The 21,989-nt window shown below is 41.0% G+C and overlaps 1 protein-coding gene across 3 annotated transcripts in view; it reads left to right on the top strand.

The window, feature by feature from the left end:
* Positions 1 to 10,859: 10,859 nt before the first annotated feature.
* The window catches only part of PIAS4 (protein inhibitor of activated STAT 4), a 34,628-nt gene continuing 23,498 nt past the window's right edge, over positions 10,860 to 21,989 (top strand). Inside the window, exon 1 of one of the 3 annotated variants that reach the window (XM_072113174.1) lies at positions 10,860 to 11,078. In XM_072113174.1, the coding sequence (XP_071969275.1) occupies positions 10,920 to 11,078 (159 nt within the window). In that variant the 5' untranslated portion in view covers positions 10,860 to 10,919. Of the gene's footprint in view, positions 11,079 to 11,140; positions 11,259 to 11,396; positions 11,526 to 21,989 lie in introns of those variants that run through there. The other 2 variants (XM_072113180.1, XM_072113183.1) reach the window with 2 other exon arrangements.

Genomic DNA, 21,989 nt, shown 5'->3' with positions numbered 1-21,989 from the left:
ACAATGTTATGGCACTTGGAAGACGGCAATACAAAAATGATTTTTCGCCAAATTAGGGTTTTATTTGACAAATTTAGTAAAACGTAAGAAAAAATATTCATGTATGGTATCCCTCTAATCATATCGACCCGTAAAATAAAGATAACATGATTATTAGGCTAAATGGTGAACACAAAAAAAAAAGGCAAAAATCCAGTACAGAATTGATGCTTTTCTACTCCTGCCCTCAAAAAAAAGTTCCTACATTTTCAACAATAGGGGATACCAACCCCAAAATGGTAACACTGGAAAAACCATCTCATCCCGCAAAAAAAAAAAAAAAGTGATCAAAAAAACTTATGTACTCCAGAATAATACTGGTGTAAAGTACAACACATCCCGCAAAAAAACAAGCCATCAACCAGCTCCGTAGCCAAAAAAGTAACAATGTTATGGCACTTGGAAGACGGCAATACAAAAATGATTTTTCGCCAAATTAGGGTTTTATTTGACAAATTTAGTAAAACGTAAGAAAAAATATTCATGTATGGTATCCCTCTAATCATATCGACCCGTAAAATAAAGATAACATGATTATTAGGCTAAATGGTGAACACAAAAAAAAAAGGCAAAAATCCAGTACAGAATTGATGCTTTTCTACTCCTGCCCTCAAAAAAAAGTTCCTACATTTTCAACAATAGGGGATACCAACCCCAAAATGGTAACACTGGAAAAACCATCTCATCCCGCAAAAAAAAAAAAAAACATGACATGGCCCAATAACGAAAAAGCAAAAATGTTATAGCCTACAAAAGGGGCCAACGAGGAAACTAAAATCCTGGCAGTTGCAGGGCGCTCCTTCCCTTCGCTGTGCACCCATAAAACAAATAACGGCCACATGTTGGGGGTCTCTGTACTCAGGAGAAATTATAGAACAAATTGTATGGTGGGTTTTCTCTTATTATCTTTTGGAAATGTGTACATTTTAGGGCTAAATGAATGTATAACTGGCACAATTTGACCATTCTAAATTTCACCTCCATTTTGATTCAATTACAGGCGGTCCCCTACATAAGGACACCCGACTTACAGACAACCCATAGTTACAGACAGACCCCTCTGACCTCTGGTGAAGCTTTCTGAATGCTTTACTATAGCCCCAGATTGCAATAATCAGCTGTAAGGTGTCTGTAATGAAGCTTTATTGATAATCCTTGGTCCCATTACCACAAAAAAATGTTTAAACTCCAATTGTCACTGGGGCCAAATTTTTTTTTCTGGATCTGCAATTATAAAATATACAGTTTCGACTTACATGCATATTCAACTTAAGAACAAACTTCCGGACCCTATCTTGTATGTAACCCGGGGACTGCCTGTACTATGAAGATCTCAAGGGGTTAAGAATCTTTGTAAAAGCTGTTTCTGCTTGAGGGGTGCAGATTTGAAAATGGGTTGGTTATATAGGGGGTTTTGATGCTAAATATGTAAAATTTCATGCAAAATGGTATTTATCCCCAAAATTCTGAAAATCCCGGAAAAGCGATATTCGATTTGTAAGCTGCGTGACATCAAAATAAATTATCCAGACATTTCAAAAATTATGAAAATGTAAAGTAGACAAATGGGAAATGTATTCAGCAATTTATTTAGGTGGTAAATCTATCTGCCTGAAAACGCAATTGGGCAGATTTACTTACCCGGCCCATTCGCGATCCAGCGGCGCGTTCTCTGAACAGGATTCGGGTCCGACGGGATTTATGAAGGCAGTTACTCCGTCATCCACCAGGTGGCGCTGCTGCGCTGAAAATCATCTGGACCAGGTGAAGGTAAGCGCTTCCCAAGCGACACATTTTCGGTTTTTAAATGCGGCGGTTTTTCCGAATCCGTCGGGTTTTCGTTCGGCCACGCCCCCCGGTTTCCGTCACGTGCATGCCAGCGCCGATGCGCCATAATCCGATCGCGTGCGCCAAAATCCTGGGGCAATTCAGGTACAATCGGCGCAAATCGGAAATATTCGGGTAACACGTCGGGAAAACGCGAATAGGGCCCTTAGTAAATGACCCCCATTGATTTCAAAAATGGCAAATTTTTTTAAAAATTCATAATTTTTTCCTTTTTTATTGTAAATAAACGCAAAACTTATCAGCCAAAATTTACCACTTAAATGAAGTACAATATGTGGGGAAAAAACTATCTCAGAATCGCTTAGATAAGTAACAGTGTTCAAAAGTTATAAACATATAAATCGACGCATGTCAGAATTTTAAAAATCGGGATGAGCCTTAAGCTACAAAATGGCTACATCCTTAAGGGGTTAAGTGCTACTCATAAGCGTTCGTATTCCAGAATCCACTGCACACCAGCCAATTTTTTAGTATTAAGAAGCAGAGCAATGGGGGAGCCCTGCGACCCTGCAGAGTATCCACAAGGGGCGCCCCAGAGCAATACTATTGCAGTATATGGGGATTTTCCTCCTCATTCATTGTAATGAAGAGGTTAAAACAAGACAGCCTCGGGTCTTCGGAAGACCCAAAGCTGTCATGTCGACGGATCGCCGCTCCCCGATGACGTCACGTGGAGTGACAATTCTCAGCAAAATGGGGGCGCCTATGCGCAATATGCAACAAAGACTCACTAGCTATGGAGATGGCTCAGCCCGTGAGCCCTCTCCATGCACCCGCACTTCTATGCCAGACAGTTTACACTGCTCTACAATGAATTAGTATTGTAGAGCAGTGTATTGTACTTGAACCAGCGATCAGAACATCAAGTTCAAGTATGTATAAGTGAAAAAAGGTAAAAACAGTAAAGTTTAAACATTAGAATAAATAAAAAAATAAATACATAAAAATATAAGCCCCTAAAATCTCACTTTCCCATAAAAACACTTAAGTATAAAAAAAACCCACAAACACACAAAAAACCACCACATATTTGGTATTGCCGCATCCGTTATCTGTATAATAAAACAGAATTTTTAATTAATACCTTTAAATAATTCTCTAAAAAGTGTAGGGGGGGGGGGGAAATGTTACACAATCTAAAATAAGACCACTAAAAAGAACAACTCTTCTCTCAAAAAATAAGCCCCTAACCAGATTTGTCAGCCGAAAAGTAAAAAAGTTATGCATATGGAAAAAATGGTGATTTAAAATTAGTTTTTATTCAGTAAAATTTATTAAAATACACAAAACCTCCACATATTTGGTATTGCTGCGTTCTTGACAATCTGCATAATAAAACAGAATCGTTATTAGATCCACAAAGTGAACCCCGTAAAAAACAACCCCAAAAAACCCTCAGTTATAAAAAAAAAATGTAATTAATACCCTTTAAAAAATACTCCAAAAAGTGATAGAAATGTTATGCACTCTAAAATAAGACCATCAAAAAGAACAATGCTTCTTGCAAAAAATAAGCCTTTAATCAGATTTGTCAGCCAATAAAAAAGTTATGCATAGGAAAGTCGGTGATGCTAAAATTAAAGGGGTATTCTCATCTGGGCATTCACATTCAGTTTTATTGATCTGCCATATATAAACATTTCTTCAATTACTGTATATTCCGGCGTATAAGACGACTTTTGAAGACAGAAAAATCTTCTGTCTTCTCTGGGGTCGTCTTATACGCTGGTAATCGTGTATTCACGGCGGCGGTTGGGTCGCGCTGCATGGAGAGGGCACACGGGCTGAGCCCTCTCCATAGCCGGTAAGTCTTTGCTGCATATTGCTAGCACCGATCGCGGGTGTTTTCACAGCGTTGGCTTCCGGCAAAGCTGCCGGCAGCCTCAAAAAGATAGCGGCGCATGGGCGCCACCATCTTACCTGGGATCGCCGCTCCCCGTGACGTCATCGGGGGCGGCGATCCGACTCCATGGTAGCCTCGGGTCTTCCGAAGACCCGAGGCTATTTAGTTTTAACCCCTTCATTACAATGTGCTGATAGCACATTGTAATGAATGAGGAAAATCCCCATATACTGCCATACTGTAGTATGGCAGTATATGGTAGGATCGATCAGACAACCTAGGGTTAAAGTACCCTAGGGAGTCTGAAAAATAGTATAAATAAAAAAAAAAAAAAAAAAATTATAATAAAAAAAACTAAAATTTCAAATCACACCCCTTTCCCTAGAACTGATATAAATAAACAGTAAAAATCATAAACACATCAGGTATCGACGTGTCCGAAAATGCCCGATCTATCAAAATATGATAACGTTTTTTTCAATGTGTTTAACCCCGTAATGGAAAATAGCGCCCAAAATCGAAAATGGCACTTTTTTTGCCATTTTGAAAAATATAAAAAAATCTATAAAAAGTGATCAAAAGGTCGTACAGTCCTAAAAATTATATCATTGAAAATATTATCAAATTTTGCAAAAAATGACACCACCCACAGCTCCGTACACCAAAGTATAAAAAAGTTATTAGCGCCAGAAGTTGGCAAAATCAAAAAAATTATTTTTGTACAGGAGGTTTTCATTTTTGTAAATGTATGAAAACATTATAAAACCTATACAAATTTGGTATCCCCTTAATCGTACTGACCCAAAGAATAAAGTAGACATGTCATTTGGGGCGCTCAGTGAAAGACGTAATATCCAAGCCCACAAGAAAATGGCGCAAATGCGTTTTTTCACCATTTTCAATGCATTTGGAATTTTTTTTCCCGCTTCTGAGTACATGGCATGGAATATTTAATAAAATAAAAATTTAAGGTACAGTATGGTAACATTTACAGTAAAATGGACGATGGTAATGTTGTTGTTGTATGCCTTATGTTTATGAGCGACAGTTTTCCTGCTATATACCTGCACGTCATAATTTAAATTAAAAAAAGGACCATGTTAAATTCAAATCTGTTTTTTTTTAAATTTTTACCAGTGTTTTGTATGCGTTGGAAAAGGGGTAGTCTTATACGGCGAATATATCTTAAACTCTATATTTTAAACAGGAAAGTAGGGGGGTCGTCTTATACGCCGGAATATATGGTAGATGTTATTAAAAAAATGTTCCTGTGTGAAGATAATTTCTCATAAATGTAGTCATATGGTCCCTTAGAAACAAGAGTGTTTCCTTGGTTACGAACACCTCTGCTGGAGGGATTGCACAAGGAAACAAAAAGTTACTGAATATTAAATGTCCGAGGAGTTACACAGCCGTCCTGTGGTAATGATCGCTGAATCCATGTGGTCAGGCAGAGCTCAATAGCACATGTCTGGCCATTGCTGCCAAAATGTGAGGCGGTCGTTTCCGAGGAAGCTATCTCGTTTCTAAGGGAAAACATTACTACATTTATGAGAAATTATCTTCACACAGGAACAATTTTTTAAATAACATTCAATTGAAAAAATGTTTACGTATGACAAATTAATTTAATTACCGTATATACTCGTGTATGAAAATGTGCTGAAAAACGTCCCCTCGGCTTATACACGAGTCAATACAAATGTCAATGCACTTTAAAAATAATAAACTTATATACTCACCCTCCGGTGGCCCTGATGTGCAGCGCTGCTCCCCCGATGTCAGCACGGCTCCTCTTCTGACTTCTGCACCTGTCTTCTTTCTTCTGTAACATCCTGCAGGGCGCTGCCATGTTTTTCTCCCAGGCGGTGCATAGTATGACGTCAGCAGTGGCTCGTCATACTATGCGCCTGCTGGCTGGGAGAGAGCGATGGCGGCGCCCTGAAGGATGTTACAGAAGAAAGAAGACAGGCGCGGAAGCCAGAAGACGAGGCGCGCTGACATCCGGGCCATCGGAGGGTGAGTATATAAGTTTTCTTTTTTTTTTAATGCTGGGCTGGCTGTATACTACTGGGGGCAGGTTGAGGAGGCTGTACACTACTGGGGGCAGGCTGGGGTGGCTCTATACTACTGGGGGCAGGCTGGGGTGGCTGTATACTACTGGGGGCAGGCTGGAGTGGCTGTATACTACTGGGGGCAGGCTTGGGTGGCTGTATACTACTGGGGGCAGGCTGGGGTGGCTATATAATACTGGGGGCAGGCTGTATACCACTGGGGGCAGGCTGGGGTGGCTGTATACTACTGGGGGCAAGCTGGGCTGGCTGTATACTACTCATAGCTCCCAACTGTCCCGCTTTCAGCGGGACTGTCACGTTTTTTAACCCCTGTCCCGCCTCCCGTCAATTTATGGTTTGTCACGTATTTCCCCGTTCCGCTCTGGCTAGAAATGTCCCGCCTCCGTCTGTGTTCCGCCCCCGACACCTACTTCTTTCTCTGGATGGCTGCAGTTAAGCCAGGAGGCGGGGTAGGCATCTTCCCGCTGCTGTGAAGATCTGGTCAGCACAGCCCAGCACCTCCCCTCAGTCCGAGTTTGGCCCCGCCCCCTCCTCTGAGGATATGCCTGCTGAGATGCCTCTTACCTGTGAGTGTATATCAGGTCCCTGCCCCCTCCCCCTCCCTCTCACAGCCCGGGAAGAACACATGTAGCAGAGCCGGGAGTGGCAACCGTGATGTCAGGTATCTGTGACTGCTGTGTCTGCATAGGAAGCTCTTGTGTGAAATACTTCACTTCCCATAGACCCCCTGCCAAATAGTATCCCCCCCACAGTGCCTGCTATTCTGCTTTATTTTACTAGATGTGACTTAACCCCTTAACCACCAGGCCCTTATTTATTTTTGCGTTTCCATTTTTCATTCCCCACTTTCAATGTTCCATAACTTGTTATTTTTCCATGTCCAGAGCTGTGTGCGGCTTGTTTTCTGTGTAACACATTGTCCTCTCTAGTAACGGTATTAAATATTCTGCGCCATGTACAGAGAAGTGGGGAAAAAATCCACATGCAGTGATATTGGTGAAAAAACGTATTTGCGCCATTTTCTTTTGTTCCCTGTTTCTACAGATTTCACTGTGCGCCCCACATGACACCTCTGCTTTATTCTTCGGTCGGTACAATCACAGAGACACCACATTTATAGAAGAATTATTGTGTTTTAGTAGATTTAAAAAAAATGTAAATGTTTTGTAGAAAAAAAAATTCTTAATTTTGCCATATTTTGGGGCCAATAACTTTTCTATACTTCAGTGTGTGTAGCTGTGTAAAGAGGACCTGTCACCCTGAAAAACGGTACTAGGAGGGCGCGATCACACGTTGCGTTTTTATTGCGTTTGAAACGCACTACAACAGCTGAGGAGGCGATTTGCCTAATGACATTACTGTTAACATTTCCGTTTACAGAACGCACTCTAAACGCAATTCAACGCATGTGTTAACAAACGTAAACAGTAACGTAATTAGGCAAATCGCCTCTCCTCAGCTGTTGTAATGTGTTTCAAACGCAATGAAAACGCAGGCAAAACGCACCGTGTGATCGCGCCCAGAGATCTTACTAAAGTGAGCAGCTCCTAGTGCTAAGCCAGACGCATCAGTTCTATACTGATAGCGTTACCGAAAACCTCCGATAACACTAACAAACTGCGCTGTACCCTAGAAACGCCAGACCGCTCTCAAAGGGTCCTACTTATTCATGAGGGGGCGGTCCGAGGCGTTGCCTCTTCCCCTGAAAGCCCCGCTCGATCCATAGGCCGGTGGTGACTGCCGCGTGTTATGCCCACAATCCCGCCCCCTCATGAATACACCACTTTGAGAGCGGTCCGGCGTTTGTAAAGTACAGCGTGGCGGTGTTAGCGTTATCAGAGGTTTCTGTGTAACTCCGCTGCGTTTGGTTTAGCACTAGAAGCTGATTACTTTAGTAACATCTAGTGCTGAATTTCTGGGTGACAGGTCCTCTTTAAGGTGTCATTTTAGCGGTATAAGATGACATTCACATTAATACCATTATTGAGCGGGTGCACAGAGCATGTCACAATAATTCAGTGCATCCGCCACAGTGTGTATTTGTGTCTTCCAGGACCGTGCCTGCTGTGGACTACTTCGGATTCGAAGGATTACGTCGATGACCGACACTTCTAGGAAATAAAATGGTCAACGAGGGTGTGTCTGCGTTTTTTGTTCAATTAAATTTATATTTGTTAAAAACGGTGTGATTTATTTTTTGGCGACATTCAAAGTTTGCCATAGTAGTGGTGCCGGCTAGATGACGGTGCTCATTACTAAGGGCTGGCCTTAGTGTTTGCCTTAATTTTGGCAAATTCACACTAACGCCCATACCATTAACCCGGTACCCACCGCCACCAGGGGTGCCGGGAAGAGCCGGGCACAAACCAGTACCTGACCGTCTATAGATGGTCAGGTAGTGGGGCGGCTGCAGGCTGTTATTATTGCGCTGGAATAGCTCCCTAACAGTGGGCTATCCCAACTCAGTAATGGCAAGCTGCTGCTGCCTGGGAGCCCCCTTTTAAGGGCGGACCCCACGCATATTTTTGCCAAAAATTGGAGGAAAAAGTTGGGAGGTATGATACTACTGGGGGCAGGCTGTATACTACAGGGGGCAGGCTGGCTAAAAACACTAAACACAAATATTCCCTATACACATGCAATAAAGTGAAAAAACACAAAATAGCCAAAAAACCCCACATATTTGGTATCGCCGCATGCGTAACAATCCGTACAATAACTCAGAAACATTATTGGACCGGCTCGGTGAACGCCGTAAAAACAAAACACGAAAAACGCGCCAAAAATGTAAATTTTTCATAAAATCTTTACACAAAAATGTTCTAAAAAGTGATCAAAAAAAGTTATGTGCAAAAATAGTACCACTGAAAAGAACACTTCAACACGTAAAAAATAAGCCCTAAACTAGCTCTGTCAACCAAAAAATATTAAAGTTACGTCTCCGAAAAGATGGCAATGCAAAAACAAATGAGATTTCCTCTATATTAGTTTTTATCCAGTAAAATTGTAAAAATAAATGAAAAACTATATAAATGAGGTATCACCGTAGTCGTAGTGACCTATAGAATAAAGATAATATAGTATTTTTAGTGAACGATGTACGACGCCCAAAAAATACAAAAAGAAAGTAAACTAAAATTGACAATTTTCTTTTCACCCATACATTCAAGAGTTAATAAAATCTCATCAATAAGCTAATGACCCACTAAAATGAAGTATTTGTAAAGTGCATCTCATGTCGCAGAAAATAAGCCCTTATATGTCCAAATTGCCAAAAAAATAAAGATTGTATAGCCAATAAAAAGTGACAATGCATAATCTGCCCTGTATGGCGCAGCTCCCCCCTCCAATGCCCTGGCGTGTGCCCATACAGCAGGTTACCACCACATATGGGGTATTGTTATACCCGGGAGGGATTGGGTATCAAATTTTGTGGAGCGTTTTGGTATTTTATCCACTGACAATTTGTACATTTTTTGAAAAACACATTACCGTATATACTCGAGTATAAGCCGACCCAAGTATAAGCCGAGGCCACTAATTTTACAACAAAAAATTGGTATAACCTATATTTTTTTACTCAAGTATAAGCCGAGTTAGGGTTTTCAGTACATTTTTTTGTGCTGAAAAACTAGGCTTATACTCGAGTATATATGGTAATTTAGCCAAAAAAAATTTACTTTCAAAATTGCATCCGATTTAGTTTTAACCCCTGTAAAACAATTAAAGGTTTAACAAACTTCATAAAAGTTGTTTCACGTACGTTGAGGGGTGTAGTTTCTATAATGGGGTAATTTATGGGGTTTTCTTTTATTTAGGCCTCTCAAAGTGATTTGAAACCTGAGCAGGTCCCTCAATAGCAGGATTTTGCGTTTTTTTATGAAAATGTGAAGAATCGCACCTAACGTTCAAAGCCCCATAACATCCTACAAAAATAAGAGTATGCATAAAAAACCATGTCCACATAAATTAGACATTTAGTAAATGTTAGTTATTACGGTTTTTTGCAGTTATGACTACGTATGGAAAAAGTAGAACATTTTGAAGTTCGAAAATCAAGAATTTTTCCAAACTTTCACCAAATATCTGATTTTCTCATAAATAAATGCAAAACATACCACCAAAATTTTTCAACTAACATGAAGTACAAAGTGTCACGAGAAAACAATTTTAAAATCACTTGGATATGTTAAAGCGTTCCGAAGTTATAACCACTTGTAGTGACACAGGGCAGATTTGAAAAAATGGGCCATGTCAGGAAGGTGAAAAGTGGCTTCAGCGTTAAGGGGTTAAAAAAAGATAGCCTTTACAATTTGACAATACAAATCTGCTCTAGATGTCACCGCCTTTCATTCTATGCCCTGCCGTGTTCCCATACAGCAGGATGCCACCACATAGAGGGTATCGGTGTACTCGGGGGAAATTGGGTATCAAAATTTGTGGAGCCTTTTTTCATTTATTCCATTGCAAATCTTTAATTTTGCACCCAAAATGAATGTATTGTGAATAAATATTACAATTTGTAGATCACACTTCAATTTTGTTTTAACCCCTATGAAACACCTTAAGGACGCGTTCACACATTCCGCTAGCGTTGCGTTCATAACACTACACTAGCGCAGAGGGGGCGGGGCTCGGGGCGATCACATATGCGATCGGCTTATGAATTGCATGCATATCGTCGCGTCGCGTTATGGACGTGCCCTAAGGGTTAACATGAAATAACAGCCTATTACGCTACTGCATGGAGGAGCTATGGTAACTCCCCCAGAAACCATTCAGCAGTTTCTGATAGGGATTCACCTGAAGCTGCTGTGTCCCTCAAAAATCAGCAAAGTATAACCAAATATTCACAGCCAAAGAGTCCAGTTAATGAATAAGCCTTTACCATAAAATAACTCTTTTATACTTTATAACCAATTCCTAAGGCTGCGGCCTAAATTTACATTATGAGAAATGCTGACCTGAAAACTTAGTAATTAGTTCCCGCCCACCCTCTCAGACCATCAGAGCCCGCCGTTTCTCCTTACAAAGCACTGCGTCACAAGGCAGCAAGCATGTGGAAGGTTCTACACTACCCCGCCCTCGTGTGATTGGCGTAGAAAAAAAAAATCATGAAGCGGCGTGCGCAGACGCGTAGAGGTTGTGACCAGGCCCGGCGTGGAGCGGATGGGGATAGGTCTGATACAACGGAATTGTGTCACGTGGGGCGTCGTCGGCCGGCGCGGAGGTCGCTGGAGTCCAAGATGGCGGCGGAGCTAGTGGAAGCGAAGGTGAGACCGGGAAAGATGGGGGAGGTCCTCTTAGGGATGCGTTTTTGTTAGTACTTAATAATACATCGTCAACTATATTTTTCGAGAGCTCGTTTGGTAGAATTTGTGATCCATTTGTTAGCTCGCAGTTCTTTTTACGCTGCTTCCCGTTATGTGCCCATTATTATGCACTCTCTTCCGGTAACCGCGTCATTCCCCTTTTTTTTGTCAGGGGATTATTCAGCGCATTGTAATGTTTTGGTTTTGATGCTTTACTTCCGTCATTTTCTACCTGCTGATGAAGTCATTTTAGAGGGAAATGCAATCCTGCTGTTAGACCATTTGTTAAGTCTATGTAATGGTGCCTAGCTGCAACTGTGAATGAAGTGGGTGGATTGTGAGTGAAATTCTTCCAGCTGCGGTGTATGTTGATGCAGAACTGGGTTTTAATGAGATCAGAGATAAAGGGTAAAGTATAAAGTTAACTTTCTATTATTTAATGTATGTAGAAATGTTGGGTATGGTGTGGTTGCTACAGTAGGTGAAGTACTGCTGTTCTTTACAGTAGGTTATGAACTGCACTTACAGGGCATCCTGGTGATATGTGCCATATGTGCAGAGGAAGCTTAGGTAATCCTTTTTTTTTTTTTTTTTTTTTTTTTTTTTCCTTGCAGGTTATTGTCTGAGACAGGTTGTGCTCACATGCAACATTTGTATTGTGTAGAGAAACCCAATTCAAATGTTGCAGGAAGGAGCCTGGCCTGTTTGCCAATGTGTTTCCATTGAAACTGTGCAAAGCATCTCTAGAAATGGATCTTCATTCAGCCTTACCCATCCCAGCATCCGTTGCATTGCGTTTCAAAACGCAATTTAAGCATTGCATGTGAGTGCAGGTTGTCTGAATATACACCAATATCTATTATAGTGGCATATGCTCTTTCACTTATGAGGGCTTGTTATTTGCAGGACAAATGTACTTGCCTATTGGCACAAACTAACATTCTGTGCAGTGTATTGGAAAACTGCAAATTAAAAAAAAATCCCAAATGCGGCAGAACGTGGGTGCCCCATTTTCTAGTGGCTTTTTGTTGTTACGGCTTTCTATGTATCCGGTGCTGGTTCGGCTCTGCATCGAAGCTGGCGTTGGTAGTCGCGGGGTGTCAGCGATAATCTACTGACATCCCAGAGTAACACCGGCGGTCGGATTAGGCTCCAATCGCGGGTGTTCAACCTGTTAAATGCCGCAGTCAGCGCGACTGCAGCATTTAAATTGTCTGCCAGGGGTCTCTGCTCCAATATTGTTCCCCCAGGGCTGTCAGCAGGCTGTGCATGTAAGATGACGTCATCTTAAAGGTATAGAGTCAGCCTATGCATGTGCTTAGGCTGACACAGCTACTACCCTGCAATACATCATTTTTGCAGGGCCTTATGAACAAGCAATCAGATAATTTTGTTCTTGTCCCATGGTGGAACTAGTAAAAATGTTAAATTTATTTTTTTTATTGAAGAACTTTAATAAATGCCCATAGCATAAAGACATATGAGCAAAAAGTAAACCCCACGTATATAGTATCACCGCGTCTGTAACAACCCGTTAGAATAAGAGTAAATAAATATTGAACCTGTATGATAAACGCCGTAAAGAAAATTGTTAAAAACCCTCCTAAAATTATTTTTTACCTATTTAATCCCACAAAAAATTCAATAAAAAGGGAAAAAAAAAATATGTACTCCTGAATGATACTGTTGCAAAGTACAACTTGTCCCGCAAAAAAACAAGCCATCAACCAGCTCTGTAGCCAAATAATCAAAATGTAATGCCACCTGGAAGACGACGATGCACAAATGATAGATTTTTCCCTGCATTAGCATTTTATTTGGCAAATTTAGTAAAACATAAGAAAAAAACATTTAAGTATTGGATCCGTATTGACCCATAGAATATACATAACAACATGATTATTAGTTTATATGGTGAACACCAAAAAAATAAAAGTAAAAAATCCAGTGCAGAATTGATGCTTTTATACTCCTGCCCTCAAAAAAAAAAAAAAAAAAAAAAGTTCCCAAATTTTCAACATTGGGGATACCAACCCCAAAATGATAACACTGGAAAAAGCATCTCACCCCACAAAAAAAATGCCATCACATGGCCCCAATAACGAAAGCTAAAATACTTTGAGGAATGATTCCCAGGGACTCCTGGATCAGAATTATGTATCTTTTTTTTTTTTTTTTTAATTTTTGCTCAGAATGATGGTTACACTTTAAGCTAAACCAGTTCTAAGCAGCCAAACACACGGTAAACGGTCAAAACGCATGCTTAAAAACGGACCAGAAAAGCCACGTGTGGCATCACCCTCGGGCTCTTTTCTAACTCCTCCACAAAAGGGTTTGTCCTTGGGGGTATGACCACACTGAAAATACCTTGTCTGCCAGAAAATTCAGTGTTGTGGTAGAGCAATGAATAGGAGGTCTTGTGCTCTTTTCACACAAACGTATGCTCGCCTGGGCGAGAATACAGCCGTGCACAGGAGAGAGGAGGCGTGTAGTACATATTTTCACGTCTGCCTTGCTTCGGACAGGACTTGCGTTCATATGGATTGTGCATGTCTAGACTAGTTTTACTCTGCACTAGTTTAAATATCGACAATTTTTTTTCATGACTAGACTGGATTTTTAGAATCCAACGTGTGATGATAATTTGTTTTAACTGCGGAACGCTTTAACATATCGAGGTGATTTTGAGATTTTAACATTTTTTATTTCATGTTAGTTGCAAAATTTAAGTAATAAGTTTTGCGTTTTAGTTTTGCCAAATTTTCATTTTTTTCATAAGTTCGTAAAAATTCTTTATTTTCAAAGTTTGAAATGTTCTTCTTTCCAGACAGGAAGTAAGACTACCCAAAAAGCTTAATAATTAACATTTCTGGAATGTCTGCTTTATGTTCGGACGATATTTTATGCGTCCTCTCATTTTTCTTGGATGTTATAAAGCTTAGAACTTTAGATGTGATTTTTCTCATTTTCATGAAAAATGCCAAAACTTACATTTTGAGGGACAACTCTGCTTTAATGTGACTTTGAAAGGCCAAAATAATGGTAATGCCCCTTACTCCACTATAAAAACTTTACCCCTCAACATATGTAAAATCACTTCTATTAAGTTTCACATGGGTTAAAACATTATGGATCTGCGATTTAGAAACTTGAATTTTTTTGGAAGTTGCATTCATTTAGGCCAAAACTGACACTTTCATAATGAATTAGATGATGAAATGCTCTGCAAAATTTGATGTCCAATTTCTTTTAAGTGTACTGACACCCCATATGTGGTGGCAAGCTGCTGTATGGGCACATGAGCAGATTTGTAACTGGGGTAGTTAGGGGACTTTTCCTGCGAATAGCGCTCAGTGCAGTACAGCTACTGCGCAGAGACTATGCCGGTTCATCTCTGCACAGGAGCCGAACCGGCATCGGGGATCGCGGGATGTTAGCGGTAATCTACCGCTGACATCCCTGGCTAATACCCGCGGTCGGAGTGGGCTCCGATCGAGGGTGTTTAACCTGTTAAATGCCGCTGTCAACGCGACCTCGCATTTAATGGGCCTTCCGGGGGTCTTTACCCCACGATCGGCGCCGCCCGTGCCGTTTTCGGGGGCGTCGGTCGCTGCTATTGCCGCTCTGGGGTCCGATCGGGACCCCAGAGAAGCCTGAAGGCAGTGCCTTTAAGATGGCGTCTGTGACGTCATCTTAAAGGCAAAAGCATCTGCATAGGCGGACACTGCTAATACCCTGCAATACATGAGTATTGCAGAGTATTATCATGAACAAGCAATCGGATGATTGCTTGTTCATGTCCCATGGTGGATCAAGTAAAAAAAAAAATAAAAAAAAAGTTTTTCAATAAAAAATAACTTTATAAATCACTAAAAATGCCCATAAGCCCCAAAACATATAAAGAGACATATAACACTCAAAAGTCTAAATCCTAACACAAACCCCACATATATAGTATCACCGCGTCCGTAACAATCCGTAGAATAAAACTAAATAACTATTGAACCCATCTGATGAACGCCGTAAAAAAAAAAAAAGCTTTAACAAGCCGGCAAAAATGATGATTTTTACCTATTATATCCCACTAAAAATGCAATAAAAAGTGATCAACAAAACATATGTACTCCAGAATACTGTTGCAAAGTACAACATGTCCCGCAAAAAAACAAGCCATCAACCAGCTCTGTAGCCAAAAACGTAACAATGTTATGCCACTTGGAAGACGGCGATGCAAAAATGATAGATTTTTTTTTTTTCCCCCCCACATTAGGGTTTTATTTGGCAAATTTAGTAAAACATAAGAAAAAATATTCATGTATGGTATCCCTGTAATCGTATTGACCCATAGAATAAAGAACATGATTATTATTATAACGATTATTATAACGATTATTTTCGGTGAACACGAAAAAAAAAAGGAAAGAAGTAAAGTACAGAATTGATGCTTTTCTACTCATGACCTCAAAGTTCCTAAATTTTCAACAATGGGGGATACCAACCCCAAAATGGTAACACTGGAAAAAGCATCTCTTCCCGCAAAAAAATGCCGCCACATGGGCCAAATAACGGAAAATAAAGCGAAAATTTTATAGCCTTCAAAAGAGGGCAACGAGAAAACTAAAATCCTGGCAGCTGCAGGGCTCCTTCTCTTAAAACAAGTAATATGGGGGGTCTCTGCACTCAGGAGAAATTGTAGAACAAATTTTATGGTGGGTTTTCTCTTTTTATCTTTTGGAAATGTGTAAATTTTAGGCCTAAATGAACGTATAACCGACAAAATTTGACCATACTAAATTTCACCGCCATTTTGATTCAATTACTATGAAGATCTCAAGGGGTTAACAATCTTTGTAAATGCTGTTTCTTATAGCTTGAGTGGTGCAGATTTGAAAATGGGTTGGTTATATAGGGGGATTTAATGCTAAATATGTAAAATTTAATTTCAAACAGTATTTATCCCCAAAATAGTCAATTCTGAAAATACTAAAAATCGCTATTCGATTTGTAAGCCGCGTAACGTCAAAATAAATTATCCAAACGTTTCAAATATTATGAAATAGTAAAGTAGACAAACGGGAAATGTATTCGGCAAGTTATTTAGGTGGTAAATCTATCTGCCTGAAAACGCAGTGATTTCGAAAATGGCAAATTTTTCTTTATTGTAAATAAACGCAAAACTTATCAGCCAAAATTTACCACTAAAATGAAGTACAACATGTGGGGAAAAAACGATCTCCGAATCGCTTTGATAAGTAGGTGTTCAAAAGTTATAACCATATAAAGAGACGCAGGTCAGAATCCAAAAAATGAGACTGAGCCTTAAAGAGAACCCGTCATGCAAAATAACCCCCCTAAACTAAATATATTTTCATAAACTGCCATTAGAGAGCATTGCCTCTATCCCTTTATTGTCCCTCTACATGCCTGTAAACCTAAGCAATGAGGTCCTAAAGCTGTATGCAAATGACCTGTGAAATGTCCAATGAAGCATTAGCATATTCAAGCTGTCCACTCTATTCATGAGTGGGAGGCACAGCCACACCCCCAGTGCTTGACTGACAGCCTGTATAATGATGTGAGGCTGTATAATGATATGCTTCCTGGTGGCCACGCCCCCTGCAGCCTGTGTGTGTGTGTATAGGAGAGATACAGCAGCTCCAGGCAGCCATGTTACAGCAGAACATGTCAGATTCATGTGTAGCTGATGTCTGTGTCTCTCACCTGTATATTAGGAGGATGCAGCATGTCAGCAGATGCAGCACTCACACTAGCCATGCTTTACTACACATTACACACAGATATGAGCAGGGGGAGGAGAGGGGAGGGGTAACAGCGGTGACATCACTGCCTCTGACCATGTGACCAGCCTCATTTACATGATAAAAAATAGATGATTTTACAATGATTAATGTATGAAATAAGTTGAATTATTCTTACCGTTAATTCCTTTTCCATTAGTCCACCATGACGGCCCCACATGGAGGATGACCCTTGACCCTGCAGGGACAGGAAGCGGAGAGGTTAAAACACCCCCCCCCCCCCCCCTGCATCCACATACCAGTGGCTTCCAATAACGAACCTTGGCAGTGGATACAACCCATTTATTATGTTTCATTCACATACAATATAGTCATAAAACATTTACAGCAATTATATGACATAGGGTGGGAATATACATGGGCCGTCATGGTGGACTAATGGAAAAGGAATTAACGGTAAGAATAATTCAACTTTTCCCCTAGCGTCCCCCATGATGGCCCCACATGGAGATATAACAAATAACCATTTCTTTTTAGGGGGGGACAACAGCCTGTAAAACCTTTCTACCAAAGGCTAACTCTCTAGCACAATGTAAGTCTAGTCTGTAATGTTTCGCAAAAGTCATGTGGCTGGACCAGGTAGCTGCTCTACAGATCTCCTCTATTGATGCTCCTCTCTTCTCTGCCCAGGATGCTGCCATGGCCCGAGTTGAGTGCGCCTTAACCTTCCCCGGGATCTCTAATTGTTGAGTTGCATATGCTGCTCTGATTACCGATTGGATCCATCTTGCAATCGATGCTTTGGAAGCTTTTTTGCCTTTATTTCTCCCCCCATATCGAAGAAGGATATTGTGATCCTGGCGCCAAGATTCAGTCTGTTTGAGATATTGTAACAGAGCTCTTCTAACATCCAGGGAGTGCCAGGCCATCTCTTTCGGATTTTTGGGCTCCTGGCAGAAAGAAGGCAGGATGATTTCCTGATTCCGATGAAAGTCAGATGAAACCTTGGGAATAAAAGTTTTGTCTAGAGTTAAAGTTACTCTATCACTGGATATTTTTAAATAAGGCTCTCTAATGGAGAGGGCTTGTATTTCTCCCAATCGTCTAGCTGAGGTTATTGCAACTAAAAATGTTACTTTTTGAGTCAGATCTTTAATGCTAGCCGATTCTAGAGGTTCAAATGGTGGCCCGGTTAGGTAGTTTAGAACTAAGGAGAGATCCCAGGTAGGAACTCTTTGTTTGAGTTGTGGCCTCAACCTGGAGGTGGCCCTAATGAATCTCTTAATCCATCTATGATCTGCAAGAGGTATATCAAAAAACGCCCCTAAAGCTGATATCTGTACCTTCAGCGTATTGGTTTTTAGTCCTTTTTCAAATCCTGCTTGTAGAAAATCCAGGACCTGAGAAATATTGGGAGATAATTGATTAGGGGTTGCTGTCCCACAGAAAGCTACAAATTTCTTCCATATTTTGGAATATATAGCCAATGTTATCGGTTTACGACTTGCCTTAAGTGTAGAGATCACACTGTCTGACAAGCCTTTAGACCTCAATAGTCCCCATTCAGGATCCAAGCCGAAAGCTTCAGGTTTTGCGGGTCTGGATGGTATATGGGTCCCTGATGAAGAAGGTCCTTCCGATATGGGAGTAATATTGGGTCTGCTATTGCTAAGGCTTTTAGTGTTGCAAAGCAATTCTTCTTGGGCCAAAAGGGAACTATCACAATCGCTTTTGCTCTGTCCGTGATAATTTTTTGTATCATCTTGGATATCAACGGCATTGGAGGGAAGGCATACATTAAGGGTGCGTCCCACTTGTGACTGAATGCATCTCTCTGACAGATCGAGACATCTCTTTGCAGCGAGAAGAAAAGACCTGTTTTGGTGTTCTCCCTGGTAGCGAAGAGGTCTAACACTGGAACTCCCCATTTCTGTGTTATCTGGCCATAAATTTCTTGGTTTAGAGACCATTCGTGATGGTCTATCACCCTCCGACTCAGGAAGTCTGCTATTCCATTCTGACTCCCTTTTAAATGTATAGCTGTTAGAGACAAAATGTTGTTCTCTGCCCAAGTGAAAATTTTTCTTGATAGATGCAACAGGTCCTGACTCCTGGTGCCCCCTTGATGGCGGAGATAGGCTACCGTCGTCACATTGTCTGAGTAGACTTTGATATGGGAGTCTTTCAGATATTGAGAAGCTCCCCTTAGTGCTTCCCAGACCGCCTTCAACTCTCGATGGTTTGAGGATCGTTTCTGAGTCGTCAAGGACCATTGCCCTTGAAGATACCTTCCTTCCAGATATGCTCCCCATCCTGACAGACTTGCATCCGTCTGAATGATCTTTATTGGCCAAGGAAACCAGTGAACTCCCTTTTTCAGATGATCTTCCTCTGTCCACCACACTAGGGATGACTTTATGGATGGAGGTAGTTGGATCTTTTGATCTAGGTGCGAGGGATCCTTGTCCCAGGATGACAGAATCCAACTCTGAAAGGTCCTTGTATGACTCTGGCACCATTGGACTGCTCCTATGCAGGCGGTCAGATGCCCCAACACTTTCATAGCCTCTCTTATTGTGCAAGACTGACGTTGCAGAAATAACAGCATTTTTTGAATCATAAGGCTCCTTTTTTCCTCTGGTAGGAAGGACATCTGGAGACTGGAATTTAGTTGTATACCCAGGAAGACAGTTACTCTGTTGGGAATAAGATTGGACTTTTCCCAATTGATGATCCATCCCAGTTGTTGCAGGGTTGAAATAGTTAGATCCCTGTGTGAGACCAACTCTTCTTCCGTAGTCCCAATTATTAGTAGGTCGTCCAGATATGGAATGATCTTGACGTTTTTCATTCTCAGATGGGCTATTACTTCTATTAAAATTTTTGAGAAAGTCCTTGGGGCTGATGAGACCCCGAATGGTAAGGCCCTGTATTGGAACCTGCAGATTTCCTTTGTTGGAGAGAGGATCGCAAATCTGAGATACTTTTGGGACTGCTGACAAATGGGAACATGGTAATAGGCATCTTTCAGATCTATTGTACATAGGAATGCCTGATGAGGGATGAGGTTGGTAGCTGAACTGATTTTTTCCAGTTTGAATTTTCTGTAGAGGATGAATTTGTTTAGTGATTTTAGATTGAAAATTAGTCGGAAGGAGCCATTGGGCTTCTTTATCAGAAACAAGGGGCAGTAATGTCCGGTCAATGTTGCACTCCTTGGTACTGGTACTACAACACCCATCTCTTGAAGTTTCATGACTTCCTGCCATAGCTGAAGAGAAAGAGATCGATTCTGCAGATTTGTTATTACAAATTTTTTGGGAGGAAGGGCTGTTAACTCCAATTTGTAGCCATTCTCCAACAGATTCAGGACCCAGGGGTTTGACGTTATCTGCGCCCACTGTTGATAGAACCTTAGGAGTCTTCCCCCCCACTCTGGCGTCATTGCTTTCTGAACGGCTGAGATGTGTTGCTAGAGCTGAGGAGAAAACCTCTTCCTTTTCCTCCTTTGGGATAGCTCCATCTCCCTTGCTTGCCTTTTCCTTTATAAGGAAATTTCCTTTCTCTTGGCTCACGAAAGGGTTGTTTCTTTGGAAAAGACTTTGTTTCTGGAAACCCTTTCCTCTTGTCTGCAGCCTTCTCTAGAATAGCATCTAGATCTGGTCCGAACACATATTCTCCCTGAAACGGAATACCACACAATTTGGATTTGGAACGGAAATCCCCACTCCATTGTCTCAACCATAGTGTACGTCTGGTAGCATTTGAGAGGGCGCCTTCCTTTGCGCTAAACCTCACTCCTTCTGCTGATGCGTCCGCTATAAACGCCGTTGCAGATTTCAAAGTTGGCATTGTATCCAGGATGACATCCCTCGGGGTTCCACTTCTAATATGGTTTTCCAACTCCGACAACCAGAAGAACATTGTACGAGCCACCGATGTTGTTGCTATATTGGCTTTAAGGTTTAACATACTAGCCTCCCAGGTTTTCTTCTAAAAGCTGTCTGCCTTCCTATCTAATGGATCCTTCAATTGTATCGCATCTTCAAACGGAAGATCCGTCTTTTTTGCAATTTTGGTTACCTGAATATCTACCTTAGGGGGGTTATCCCATAGGCGAGAATCCTGCTCATCAAATATTAAACGGTTCTTAAATTCTCGGGATACTGAAATCCTGTTCTCTGGCTCTCTCCACTCCTCTAAGATTAACTGTTTTAGGGTTTCATTCACTGGAAATACTCTCCTTCTTTTTGCTTTTAGAATACCAAAGAGTTCATCCTGAACTGATTTGGATTCTTCAACATCCTCGATCTTAAGCGTATCTCGTACGGCTTTTAGTAGCGCATCTAAATCTTCAGACAGAAACATATATTTTGATTCCATTTTACATGCCGAGGAAGAGGGAGGTGGTTCCATTTCAAATAATTCTACATTTGATGTGGATGCCTGTTCGCCCTCAGAATCTGATTCTGAAAGGGATTCTACCACTCTGGGTCTTTTGCAAGGTGGTTGTAACTGCGGAATCAATGCAGAAATGGATGAAGACACTGATGACTGAATCTCACTCTTAATGAATCCCTTCATTTCATCCATAAATGACGTTCTTTCCTCTCGCATCAACCCAGCAATACATTCCTTGCAGATTGTCTTTTTATAATTAGGAGACAGTTTATTATAACACATATTGCATCTTTTTGAAGACGCTTTTTTCCCTCCACCTCTTTAGTTTTCTCCTTCTCCTTAGTATCCTGCTAAGAGAGAAGGAGATCAGGAATTTACAGAGATCTTTTTCGGTAAAGGAGAATAATCCCCCCGTCCCCCCAGATACCCCCGAAACCACTCACAGGAGTTATAGGCGGGGGTTCTGGTAATGTCACATCCATAATCAGGGATTCCATGCCTTCAATCTAAACAGAGTATCACGCATTTAGAAATTTCCAAACATAACATGTACTACAAGAAGACAAAACCTGACCTTATACAGAGTTTTTGCCGATTAAAGCTGCACCTGCATAACAGAATAAGGCAATTTAGACATTATACAGCAACATTAAGGTCATAGACCTGACAAAGTACCTTGCACCCACTGTTTAGGAGTGTCACGACCGAGTCA

The sequence above is a fragment of the Engystomops pustulosus genome, chromosome 1, assembly GCF_040894005.1.
Source record: "Engystomops pustulosus chromosome 1, aEngPut4.maternal, whole genome shotgun sequence".
Classification (NCBI taxonomy): Eukaryota; Metazoa; Chordata; class Amphibia; order Anura; family Leptodactylidae; genus Engystomops; species Engystomops pustulosus.
This window is presented reverse-complemented; position numbering and strand designations above follow the sequence as displayed.